This window comes from Aristolochia californica, unplaced genomic scaffold (assembly GCF_029961685.1).
Source record: "Aristolochia californica isolate CCGP_79_NKW_82.1479 unplaced genomic scaffold, dmAriCali1.0.hap1 SCAF_13, whole genome shotgun sequence".
NCBI classification, from domain to species: Eukaryota; Viridiplantae; Streptophyta; class Magnoliopsida; order Piperales; family Aristolochiaceae; genus Aristolochia; species Aristolochia californica.
The window spans coordinates 6531098-6544815 of record NW_027181804.1 but is presented as its reverse complement, the minus strand read 5'-3'; the positions used below and the strand labels follow the sequence as shown (position 1 = coordinate 6544815).

The 13718-nt window shown below is 37.7% G+C and overlaps 1 protein-coding gene across 1 annotated transcript; it reads right to left on the bottom strand.

The window, feature by feature from the left end:
- Positions 1 to 8242: 8242 nt before the first annotated feature.
- LOC137947983 (uncharacterized protein At1g01500-like) lies at positions 8243 to 12713 on the bottom strand. The gene is made up of 2 exons (XM_068793864.1): positions 11670 to 12713; positions 8243 to 9388 (listed from the first exon to the last, which is right to left on the bottom strand). Exons 1-2 carry the CDS (start codon positions 12414 to 12416, stop codon positions 9152 to 9154), a joined length of 984 nt encoding a protein of 327 aa, XP_068649965.1. The 5' UTR covers positions 12417 to 12713; the 3' UTR covers positions 8243 to 9151.
- Between the last annotated feature and the right edge of the window lie 1005 nt (positions 12714 to 13718).

Genomic DNA, 13718 nt, shown 5'->3' with positions numbered 1-13718 from the left:
GGGCTCCCTTCCCTTCCTCGTCAGTGAAATCAACTCTTTTAAGGGTAATTTTCAAACATAACCTTTTTAGATGTCATATTTTTAAATGTAGGCTACAAGATGCAATAATTTTAACTACGGCCTTGTGATTTAAATCTGACAGACAATTAAGGTGACACATGATTTGATAATAATACAAGTAAAAATTACTTTATTACCCTTTTATAAAAAATACTAAAATAATAATTAAAAAATAATAATCCAGTCTCCTTATTACCAAAAATAAGAGACATCAACGGTAGACTACAAAAATAATCATAAAAAATATAAAAGACATGAAAAATGACCACAAAGTTAGCCATCAATTTGAACCGAAATAATAACCACAAGTTGAAATGCAACCAAATTAAGAAGAAACTCACCTAGCCCTTTTAAAACCTTTAGCAAGCTTTAAAAAAAACTATAAAAAGGCACACAGGTGCTACATTGGACTTGTAGTTCAAGTCTTCAAGGATGAAATCAAAGCTGGCTATGGTTTTTTAATTGTGGATGTGCATATCAGGTTTGTGGCTTGGATGCAGTTTTGGTAGTAGATCTAGTACAATATGTGGAATGAGTGTCGATGTGCACATCAAATATGCATCACAAATCTACTTAATGAATGTGTTATGTACATCAAATATGCACACAAATCAAAGAGCTGATCCTAGTTGTGCAGGTCAGATATGTGAATCAAATGGGATTGATTGTGTTTGGCTCCTAAAGCAATGAGAGAAAGAGAGGTTGAACGAGTGTGAAAGGAAAAGGAATTACCTGTCTCATATAACTTTGAATTTTTAATAGAAAAGATTATAAAAACTAAGAAATAGTCTCCACAACACACATGGAGATCAATTCAACCTAATTTTGAGCCTTAAACACCTAGGACAGCTAGTAAGAAAGAAAAGTAAGCTAAGAAATAAAATAGAAATCTCCTAGCATATTACTTAGCTACCCTTAAAATGTCAATTTTTTCACACCCTCCCTTAAGTTGTTACATAATTTATCAAAATAAAAATAAAAATAAAAAGTTTACATGCCTAGGTCTTCAATGTCTTCAATGTAGACATCAACTCTCAGGTCTTAAACTTCAACTTGATCTATCTCCCACTTGGCCACTTCTCAAATTATACATCTTTCACTCTCTTCCTTGCTATGATGCCTTGCAAAAGCTTGACTATGGTAACAACCCTAATCAGTAGTTCAACTGGATTAGCAAACTTTGAATAGTTGTCCCTAGGCCACCACTTGGTATCAGTGTAAGCTTCACCACCACTAAAGTACTTTGTATTGTTGGCCTAGGTGGCTTCTCAAGAGCGAGGGAAGGGTGGGGGTGGTTAATTGAATTATTCAAATTAAAACCGATTTGTGCAAGTAAATAAAATATCATGCATATAAGCAATTCAATGTAAGTATAGACATGCACACACCATATGGATAAAAAGATTTTTTTTTCTCATTGTTCCCCTAGTGGTAGTCACCTACCAAGAACCCTTGCTTGGGAAAGTATTCATTATTACACTCTAATAGTTGGAAAATTATAAAGAGATTTTGGTTTTCTTCAGTCACAAGTAGCTCAATACACGATTTTCTTACAATCCAATCTCGCCAATAAATTGTTGTTAGATTTTAGATCTAGGTAGATCTTTCTATATAGATTAACATGTTCTAGATAAACCTTTCATAATATCATAAAAGAAAAGGAAAATTTTAATTTTACAACTTTACTTGGAGAGACGTTTCTCCTTGAGAGATTTCAAGTTTCCTCCTCTTTTATTGCACGTTGTATAATGATCAAGGAGCTTGTACTATTATGTATGCAAGGATGATTGGAAGAGATTAAGGTTTTTCAAAGATAGGAAAGAACACTCTCTTTCTCTCAAAAGCACTTTTAAAAGAATATTTTCAAGATCAAGCTTTGTGGCTTGAATATATGCCAATAAATGTTCATGCCTCTCTTTACTCATGGTTTGGTAGAGTATTTATAACTTCTCTAACTCAAACTAGTTGTTATTTGCCCGTTAGCAAAAATAAGACTGTTGATTGATCGATCACTAGTAAGTGACTGATCGATCATAACGACTACTTTTCTGTCAGACACTAACTTATTGTTCGATGGACTAATCGATAAATATGTTACCGTTGTTCTATAAAATTTAAGTTGATTGATCATTGCCAGTGGTTGATCGATCAATAGATATTCCCTCTAGCTATGCATAACAAGTATGATTGATCAGTGTATTTTCATTTGATCGATCATGCTCGAAGTCCCTTACTGACAATGTTTTGACTAATCTATCAATCTAGAGGGATGATCGATCGTTCCGTGTTAATTCAACTCGCTTGGACAGCTACAATTGATCAATCTCTGTGGGGTAATCAATCATTCCATGTTAATTTAGCTTGTTTGGACAAATATGATCAATCAATCTTTGTGGGATGATTAATCATGCATTATAACATGAAATGACAATGTCTTGGATGAACGATCAATCGACTATGGTTGATCGATCATGCTTTATATTTCTGGCTAGTATAGTCCTGGATGATCGATCATAGTCAGTGACTGATCAATAATTCCAATGCCAGATAAAAATATGTCTTTATAAAGCATAGGAATTTATCTCTAAGTGCTTTAACATGTTTCTAAGTGATATGTATGATGATTCTAAACATATCTATATGCAATTTAATATCCTAAAGCTCCGATATCACAAATACTTAACAAATAAGAGTTAAAATACTCTCTTACATAAAGTGAATGAGTTTAACTATTTGTCTATTCAAGTTTGAACTCGAGTATTCACGTTAAGAGATGTTCTTCATTTCATGCATGAGGTCTTCATTTTGGATTTGATGCTTCAAACCTTAAGATGCTCTTGAAGGTTAAGTATCTAAAATAGTAGATTTGCAAGTTATTAACTCAATTAAGTTTTGTTATCATCAAAAGTAATGTGAGAGTCAACCTATGGTCAACAATCTCTCCCTTTTTTTATGATGACAAAACCTAACTTGGAAAAAGTAAAGATAACACTTCCCTAGTGGTTGAAGTTAAGTAAATATGCAATTATATTATATGCTCTCCCATAATTTGTGCATTATTTGTTTTTAATCTTTGTAAGCACAATTGTATGTGTGCTAGGTCATTTTGATCCAAGTTCCCTAAATTTTCTTCTCCCCCTTTTTGTCATACTTAAAAAGATGGTAAAATTGAATGCATAGTATTAAACAAAAAGTAGCTCAATGGCCATGTCATAAGATATGTTCAAATGATTAAAAAATGTGTACAAGTATAAAATTAAAAACATATATAAAATAATTTAGGTGAATCCTATGGTCAACTAGGCTGAAGGTGGGAGTCACTTGAGAATGATATCAAACTGCTGCTCGATCCTCTGCAGTTGTCTCGTCACTAGGTCGAAGTGAGACATAATTGATATCTAAGTAGCATGAACATCATCGATGGTGTCTTCAATAGTAGAGAGCCCATCAGTAGATGATGATGCACCCTCTTATGTTCTTCTCCTCTTTTCAAATTCGTACTATTCTACAAGAGGCTCTGAACTCATTTTGTCTTCGCAAGCGGCTTGCTGTGGGGTTGTCCCCTTTGGAATTTTATCATTTTGTATCCAAAGTCCGCATCACTTAGAAAAACCAAAATCTTCAACCTTTACTTCTCCAATGGACCTCTTCCTTGTCATGTCCATAAAAACCTAATCTGAGAGGTCTATACCACTATAGAGGAGGATGGCAGTAATCTCTTATGCTAATGATAGACTGGCCATGAAATATCCATAATCCAGAAGGACCCTTTGCAAGATAGCCTTCTACCAGAAAATATCAATTGTGGTCAGCCGAGAGAAAGTGCCCTTCGTGGGATTCAAAACATGAGTCACTATTTCCATGGCGACTCTTTGTGGCATGGTGAGGTCTTGTATCCTCACCTCAGAGGAACTCCCAACTGTTTGTCCAAAGACAGCAAAAATTGCAGCTTGTATATTTTGAGGGAGGTCCTCATGGAGATCCGTAGCCAATTTTCCTTTATATACCTCGTCATGCTCGTGACGGTGGAGCCGAGGAGATCACTCAGAGCGGGTGTCTAAATAGATAGGGTTGTTTTCTTCATATCGGAAGAAAATTTAAGACCGTGAGACCCAAGCTGAGGATCTCTAGGTTCATGTAAAATGCCTTCACTAGAAGGGGATACACGGGCTCCTCTCTCTCCAATAAGCCTTTGTAAGGCTGGAAGAGCTTAGCAAAGTCCTCTATTTCCCTTTCACAAAAGGAAATATCGACTTTCATTGGTTCAACGACACTCTTTAGGGAAAAAATGGAGAAATACCTTTCTATTTGAGTTTGAGTATGAAAGTACTCCCTCCAATTTGGCATTTCGTTGCAAATGTCGTTGTCTTTCCAGGGAGTCTTCTTCTTTGCCATGACCTTTGTCCTACTCATTTTTGGCTATGTTCGGTTTTGAGAGAAAAAAAGGATGAAATGAGGGTATTAGCCTCGGATTTGAAGATAAATCTCTCAAACAACAAAATGAGAATGGAGATTTGGGGTCACTGGAGTTTTGGAAAATCGTTGGACTAGGTTTTGAAATGATTTGGGATGAAGAGATGGGTTAAAAATTTGAACGTGGCTGCTCATCTTCTATGTTCGCATGGTAAATGATCGATCATTCTATTTCGATTGATCCATCAACCAATAAGCATTGATCGATCAATGACCTTAGTAGAGTGACTGAAATGGAAATGAATCAAGGTGGGTTGCTCATGCCTAGCTCTCCTTGAAGCTTAGAGAAATGGTCAAGTTCTAATGGCTTCGTAAAGATATCCGGTAATTATTTTCAATAGGGACAAACTCAATTTTTATTACTTTGGTTTAGACAAGCTCTCTGATAAAATGATGTATAATTTCTAAAACATGAGAAGGTGCCTTCTACCAGAAAATATCAATTGTGGTCAGCCGAGAGAAGGTGCCCTTTGTGAGATTCAAAACATGAGTCACTATTTCCATGGCGACTCTTTGTGGCATGGTGAGGTCTTGTATCCTCACCTCAGAGGAACTCCCAACTGTCTGTCCAAAGATAGCAAAAATTGCATCTTGTATATTTTGAGGGAGGTCCTCATGGAGATCCGTAGCCAATTTTCCTTTATATACCTCGTCATGCTCGTGACGGTGGAGCCGAGGAGATCATTCAGAGCGGGTGTCTAAATAGATAGGGTTGTTTTCTTCATATCGGAAGAAAATTTAAGACTGTGAGACCCAAGCTGAGGATCTCTAGGTTCATGTAAAATGCCTTCACTAGAAGGGGATACACGGGCTCCTCTCTCTCCAGTAAGCCTTTGTAATGCTGGAAGAGCTTAGCAAAGTCCTCTATTTCCCTTTCACAAAAGGAAATATCGACTTTCATTGGTTCAACGACACTCTTTAGGGAAAAAATGGAGAAATACCTTTCTATTTGAGTTTGAGTATGAAAGTACTCCCTCCAATTTGGCATTTCGTTGCAAATGTCGTTGTCTTTCCAAGGAGTCTTCTTCTTTGCCATGACCTTTGTCCTACCCATTTTTGGCTATGTTCGGTTTTGAGAGAAAAAAAGGATGAAATGAGGGTATTAGCCTCGGATTTGAAGATAAATCTCTCAATCAACAAAATGAGAATGGAGATTTGGGGTCACTGGAGTTTTGGAAAATCGTTGGACTAGGTTTTGAAATGATTTGGGATGAAGAGATGGGTTAAAAATTTGAACGTGGCTGCTCATCTTCTATGTTCGCATGGTAAATGATCGATCATTCTATTTCGATTGATCCATCAACCAATAAGCATTGATCGATCAATGACCTTAGTAGAGTGACTGAAATGGAAATGAATCAAGGTGGATTGCTTATGCCTAGCTCTCCTTGAAGCTTAGAGAAATGGTCAAGTTCTAATGGCTTCGTAAAGATATCCGGTAATTATTTTCAATAGGGACAAACTCAATTTTTATTACTTTGGTTTAGACAAGCTCTCTGATAAAATGATGTATAATTTCTACATGTTTTGATCAAGAATGGTGGACCGGATTGTTACTTAAGCTTATGGCGCTCATGTTGTCACAATGGATTGAAATTTCTTTTTGCTCTAAGGGGTAATCGTCCAGTTGTTGTTTTATCCAAAAAGTTGAACATAACTTCTGTATTTAGCTTTAGTAGTGGATAATGCAATTGAGTATTGTTTCTTGTAAAACCAAGAGACAAACATATTTCCAAGTAATTGGCAACTATCACTTTTCTCTTTCTGTCAATTTTGCAACCGGCAAAATCAACATCTGAGTAACCGACTAGATCAATGAATGAAGAGTTTGAGTACCAAAGACCTTAATTGGGTGTCCCAAGTAGATAATGGAAAATTATTTTTACTGCCACTGAGTGAGATTCTCTAGGATCGGATTGATATCTAGCACATAGGCATACCGAAAACATTATATCTGATCTACTGGTTGAAAGGTAACGTAGGGATCCAATCATGCTTCTATACATTTTTATTTATGGCCCTACCAGAGTTGTCCGAGTCAAGTTTCAAGGACGAACTCATAAGTGTGCTAATTGACTTAAGATTTTCAATATTGAATCTCTTAAGCAACCCCTTAGTGTTATTGGATTGATTTATGATTGTGCCATTTTCAGTTTGAGTTACTTGAAGTCCAAAGAAGTATGTGAGTTTATCCATTAAACTCATTTCAAACTCATTCTTTATTACACTAGCAAATTTTTCACAGTGAGAGGGATTTGTAGAACAAAAAATGATATCATTCACATAAATTTGAATGATAATTAAGTTTTGATCATGGTTCTTAGTAAATAGAGTCTTATCTACGCTTCCTCTCTTATAATTATTCTTTTCTAAAAATTCACTTAATCTTTCATACCACTCTCTTGGAGCTTGCTTTAACCCATATAGTGCTTTATGCAATGTATATATGTTCAAGCTTACTCACAATTTCAAATCCTTCAAGTTGTGCAACATTTACCTCTTCTTGTATGTACCTATTCAAACCATGCAATCTTTACATCCATTTGGTACAATTTGAATTTCATGTGAGAAGCATAGGCTAAGAGGATTAGAATTGCCTCTAGTCTTGCCACAGCTGCATAAGTTTCTTCAAAATTCACACTTTCTTCTTCGTAATACCCTTTGGCAACTAGTAATTTTGTTTCTCACAACTTGATTTTCTTCATTCGCTTTGTTCCCAAATACCCATTTTGTTTCAATGACTTGATGATTTTCAGGTCTAGGTACTAGAGTCCAAACTTAGTTTCTTTCAAATTAATTCAATTCTTCTCACTTTGCCATAATCCAAAAGTCTTATTTTTTAGCTTTGGCAAAGCATTTGGGTTGTATTTGAGAAACGAAAGCACTGTTTGCCATATTTTCATGAGTTGCTTTTCTAGTTACAATTTTGCCTTGAGGGTCATTAATGATTTGTATGAAATTTTTTGATAAGCTAGAATTAAAAAGTTTTGTATGACTTGTTTTTTAATTCAACTCAAGATAAGCAATCATTTTGAAGAAAAAAAGGTCCTAATCGGAGATCAACTCCTAGTGTTGCCTTCTTTCATGACTAGCGTTCAAAAGGATGTGGGAGAACTCTTGCGCAAGGAAAAAACTCTAGCTTAATTAGTAATCTCCAAGGTTTTTGTTGGAAGACGTCTCAAAGTAGCATCAATGTAAATACCTCTCCCACCTCAAAGAGATGGCAAAAGCAGAAATTAAAAAAGATAAGAATGTAATTAAGGAAGATGATATATGTCTACTTATGTCTTTTCTTTTTCAAAACTTGTAACCCTAAGGGTATTATAGTCATTGTGAACCTCCTTACATAACTATAAATAGAGGCTCAAGGCATGAGGTAGATCATGAAGTCTCGCACTTTTCTCTCAAATTCGTCCCTTGTTTTCTCTCTTCTCTCTAGCTCTCTCTCTCTCTCTCCGTCTCTCTAGTTGTTTCTTCCCTTTTCTTATCTTCTTCTTTCTTCCTCTTCATTTCTTCTCCTCTTCTTCCTCTCCTCTCTCACCACCTTGGACAAAGACCTTGTCATGAGATCCTAAATCCAATAACTTTCAACCAAATAGTTATTAAGAGTAAATAAAAACTTGCCTGAAAAATATAAATTATTGCTCAAGAATGTGGAAGTCTTTTGGACAATGAAAAATTGACTAACAAAAGGTACTTGAGGCTCATAAACAAGTAGGGAAATCTTGGCTAAGGGAGGAAATTTGAAAAAGGGTAAGTGACCCTAAGTCTAACAAAAAAGAAAGTACACTCTCACAGACTCTCCACCTAACAAAAAAGAAAACAGCAAATGAGAGAGCCGATGCTGACATCGTCACCTCCTCCGCGACTCTCACCGACAGTCACCATCTGCTATCCTCCTCCACGGCCGATGCTTATTGCGATTCCCCAGTTCCTAAGAAGTTAAAGTTATCGGTTCGCTAGCTTCCGAAGATCTCGAACCGAATCCAGATAAACCGAACTCAAGCCGCTCGTGAACCGATGCCACCCCTATCCACAGCCTCTTCGTAGAAAGCTGGAAAACTCTTCCCCTTGATGGTTCAGTGCCTGTAAATCTATCTTCCTACCGAAAAATGCTTCTCTTTCTTATAAAATATTTGGTCAAAGAGTCCGGAAATACCAGGGAAACGCACATGAACTGGTGCATAACCTTTAAAATAAACTTTACAAGTTACAAAACCCACTGAGAGATCTAATCACATACGAGACAAACATGCATCATTAGCATCCGAACCTCACTGCATATTAGACGGATATACAGCTTAGGAATCCAGGGCCTCTATGATCAAGCAGAAATGCTATTACATGCATGCAACCCTCTATTGAAAACAAACAGAAAGGGACGACTAAGAGAGTGAGCCAATGCAGAACCCAAAAGAGAAAAACGAAACGCACGCACCCAGGAACAAACGGACTGTACAATCTCCACTCACTTGACAAAAAAACTAATCTCGTTTATCTGAATGAGAAACTGAAAGAGCTTTCTTTCCAGCGACTTTCGTGGGATTTTTTACAGAGACAGGTGCACTCCTGCTAGGCCCACCTCTCCTTTCTCGTTACAAAATTGGAGTAGGGAATCTTACAGAAAGCGCCTCTTGAAGGTTCTAGTCGTTGCTTGGTATGAGCGCATGAGTAGCCCAACACCAATACCAATCCCAAGGCACATGCCCAAGCCGATTCCCACTCCAACTCTCACCCCAGCATTGAACCATGACAATTGCCCATCTTCGTCATAATATCTATCTTCGGGGTGGTAAAAGTCATGATTCCCAATTTTGCCTTCTGAATCATAGCCATCGGTTTCCCCATCCGTGATCTGCAAAAGAAAAAGGAGAAAAACCGAGTTTCGGGTCAACCCATTATCCAACAACAAGATTTGGCAGTAATTTTTTTCATATCAAAGTTCTATGATGACAGTTAGTAGTACTCAACTGAAAACTTGAAGAGATTACAATTCAGATAAGCTTACTAAAGGGTTCTAACAGAACGCAAAAGAAAAATAAATAAGCAAAATAATATAAAGTTATAGTCAAAAAGGTAATAAACAAAACATAGTATTCTTCCAGTAGGAAAACATATAATTTTTTTCATTAAAAAAAACAGCCTTTCAATGCTCCAGAAGTTCACACCTACGTGCTCAACCATTCTCATCTGTTTTTTTTAAAACAATTTTGCATCATTTTCGTTAACACGAAGAGTGGCATATGCTGATAAAGAGCGATCAGTACCAGTTTCTTAAGATTTGGACCGTTGTACTTCTTAAGAATCTCAAAAAGATCTAAAGAAAGAGTAGTCAAATAACGGATTATCTTCTCTAGTCCCCAGCACATAAAGTGCAAGTTTTTCAACTTCTTAGAGGCCTATGACTACTGTCGAATTGTCTTGGCTTGCTAACGACTGAGAGTTATCCTGCCAGTAAAACCTCTAAGGCTCGAGAGAATCATTTGTTTAGAGACACACATGGTCATCTAAAGCCGGTTGAGAATATAAATGTTGAGGTATCCAATGTAACGAAGCCTTCAGAAAAGTAACCAAATATCAGATGAATATATCTCCATATAGCCTACCTCTGCAGTGATTATTATCATGTTTGTTTTTCTCTTTGTACTCTTCTTTCTGTAAAAATTCTTTTTTATTTTATCTCCAGAAATATAAATAAGGATTCTTCTTCTTTAAATATCCCAGAGCTGCATAGGCAAAGTCTCTTCAGCTAAATTTGTAATAATCCAGTGTATCAAATCCTTCAAGCAAGAATTATCATGCATTCTTTGTGCTAGCATTTGATACCACAAAAATACTCACTTTGTTCTATCCAGGAAAGTCATCCCCAGGAAACAAAAATAATGTCCCCAATAATTTTCATGGTTGTACAGTAGGAAACCCATGAGATAAATATTTCCAAATATATAAGTCAGACTTCAGAAACGTAGAACGAAAACCTGTTCAGACTAATTTTCTAGAAAAAAAAATGTCTTGACTCTCTAGCTAAGGATAAAAACAAATGATAATTCCAATTTCATGGAAGCACTAACACTAATACCCAATCACTGCTCTACAAAAGCAGGAAAGGTAGCACATTCATGATTGGCAAGATGCAAATCAATACACCCAGAGCATTTTTCATGAGATATGAAAAGAATGGAAAAAATGAAATTCTTTCAAGCCAAAGTGATTAGGCCATATGCAAAACTATATGAAGCAGAAAATAGATGACACTTTCACACATGAAGAAAGAACAGGCTTTGATCACACCAGATAGGTTTTTTTTTACAGTTTTGCAGTTAGGACATGATTTTTGTCTGCACAATTGCTTCAAAGAGCATGTTATCGTAATTTTAATTCTCTCAAGTTATTAAAAAAAAAAAAAAACAGAACCAAGTCACAATAGATGCTGCAGAAAAAAGATAAAGACTAATCATTGCATTTTGGATAACGAAGTCCACTACCAGAAAAAATATGATTAATATGGACACAATCTATATGAACAGAGATCAATATTAGTAGTTAACTAGCAAAAGTAGATATGCACTGTACAGTGAAAATGTTGATAATCCACATATTGTGACGAGAAGAAGGGCTTTGAGACTTTGTCCACAGGAAAATCGTATAGGATACCAAATGTAGGACAACATATGAATGACGATAGTACAGAATGCAATGTCGAGCAAAGGATGAATGATCCTTTTCAGCTTAAACAGATTCTTAAGAGAGAACAGAAGGTAAAAAAATGCAATGATTTAGGCGAGTGAGTAATAAGATAATAATCAACTTAATGGTCTGCTAAATTCTCTTCATGCTTAAAAAAAACACCACATGGTAGAAAATGGATACGAGATAAACTTATTGATTGAGGAACAAAAGGTAAAAAAATGATTAAAATGATTTATTTAACTTTATCTGGAACATTTACAACGAATCCCAGAGTTCTGTCAACCAAAGGCTAACTAGACTTAGTGTTCCAGTTTAGTTTCAACCCAATTCCAATTCTTTTACTTTCAAAGACTAAAAGCAATTCACAAACAAGACCATCGAGAGATCTTTCACTGGATATATAGAATAGGCTCAGAGATAAATATCGGTTGCAAATATTTTCCTACCTGTAACGTCCGGTGGCGAAGCGAACCATTAACCCCTTTGTGATCCCTTCCCGCCTCCTCATCCTCAGGTATGGAATCAAGCATCCCCGGTCTCGCCGGCTTCCTTCTCTGACTGAGATGAACCGTCTTAGTCAAAATCAAGGGAAACCCCGAACAACATCCGGCTACATACACCTCTATCGACGGCGACGAGATACCAAGCTTCGGTTGAAAGAAGGCAGAACCGCCGGTCGCAATCGTCGCCGCCGTGTAGCAATCCATACTCCACCCAGTCTTAGCGTCGCTCTCCAGCTGGTGACCGTCGAACCCATTGCACCAGGGTGAGTCCATTCTTTCGAGCGAACCGCAGAGAATCAAGTTCTGGTACTCATACACCTCGAATTCCACAGGCCCGGTAACCCTGACGCTATCGGTGCTAACATAGGTGACCTCCGACGACTCCTTATCAAGCCGGTCCCGGCGAAGGGTGAGAGAAGCGGTCTCGGATGCAGGGATACGAGACCCATTAATCTCGAGGGCGACCCCGATCTCACGGCGAACATGAGAAAGAGTGAGATGACCGGGAGTGGCATCGATCACGCAAGGCGAGACACGAACATAAAAAAGGCGAATCTCTAACCACCCGGAGGGGGGAGCGGGGGCGATCCCATTCAAGATGCGATAGACAGGGGGGGAATTAAGATTAGGGTTCTTCTTGGGGAGGCAAATCGTCATGGATTCCTCGCAGTCCTCGTCGGGAGAAGTCATCAACCCACGGAAGGATGAAACAGCGACGAACAGGGCAATCTGGGAAGGAGGCACTAGGAGATTACGGTCATGGCGAATTCGTCTTTTCCCCTCTAGGATTTAGGAGTTCGCCAGGGGGAAATAGACATGAAAGAGGATGGAGGAGAGAAATCGTGAAATCGGTCGATGGAAAGAGGTGAGGTGGTTGGTATTTCACTCGGTTTCTGGTATTCCCTCTGAGACTGATCTAGGAGAGTCAGAGGCAAGATGGGAGAAGGAAGGCGAAAGTGTCTAAATGCCCATATTTGAGGACATCCTGTTTCCAACCGCGTAAGTCCGGCAAACTCCTGGTAACTGTGGGAGAGAGAGTTGCTGAGGTCCCACAGAGTGGGGCAATTTCAACCGTGGATTGAGAAGTTTGAAGAAGTGATGTTTTTTTGAAGAAAAAAATGTTTTTGTGAAGGCAGAGAGCTGACATGTCGTGAAGGCTTCCGGCCGCTTGTAATCGAGTCAGACAAGCTGGTGGGCCACCTGTAATCTCTATCTTAACCTAATAAACTAAAAAACATTCGCATGAACTGACAAGATTATAAAATTTATTGGTTGCGGCCAGGGATTGTCGAATATCCGGACGCCGAGTCGGAGTTCGGACCCAAGATATTTGTTTTTCTGGACAGAAAAACAAAACCGAAGAGGCTGAGTTTGCTGAGTCAGCCTAGGTTTAGTTAATGGATGTTGAAAGAGGGAGAATTCGGGAAGCCACACTTTTGGGAGGCAATCCAAGCTTATCCACTTCAGCAGCTTCCCTTCCTTTAAAAGGCTCTTTTGCTATCTGGAGGCTGAAAACGATGTTCATATTTTCGTCCCTTCTCATCTCTTCCTAACAAAGCATCACATATGTGATATGCAAATATGATCGCTTGGCCTGGCCCTCCTACTGTTTTAAAAGTTCTTTTGGCATGGGCTTTTTTAACTCCGTCAATAACAGCTTTTGTTCTTCATTGTTGTGGCACCATAAGACAGTTATTGGAATACAGTACTAGTTTTGCTTTCATGGCACAAGCCTGCATTTTAGAAAGCACGTCCGATTACTATACAGAATTCTTTCTTGCACAGTGCAAAATTTCTGCCACAGTAAAATTTAGTGACGGAAAAACACAGACAATCCAACCACATTTCAGATTTAGAACACCTTGCACATTTTAATTAGACGGAAGAGACGTAAATCCAGAACAACTAGACATGACCATCAATGCAATTAATTAGAAGCGATTTAATTGACTAATTCCTTCTGCTTCGAGCACTGTTAATACCAGTTAATCC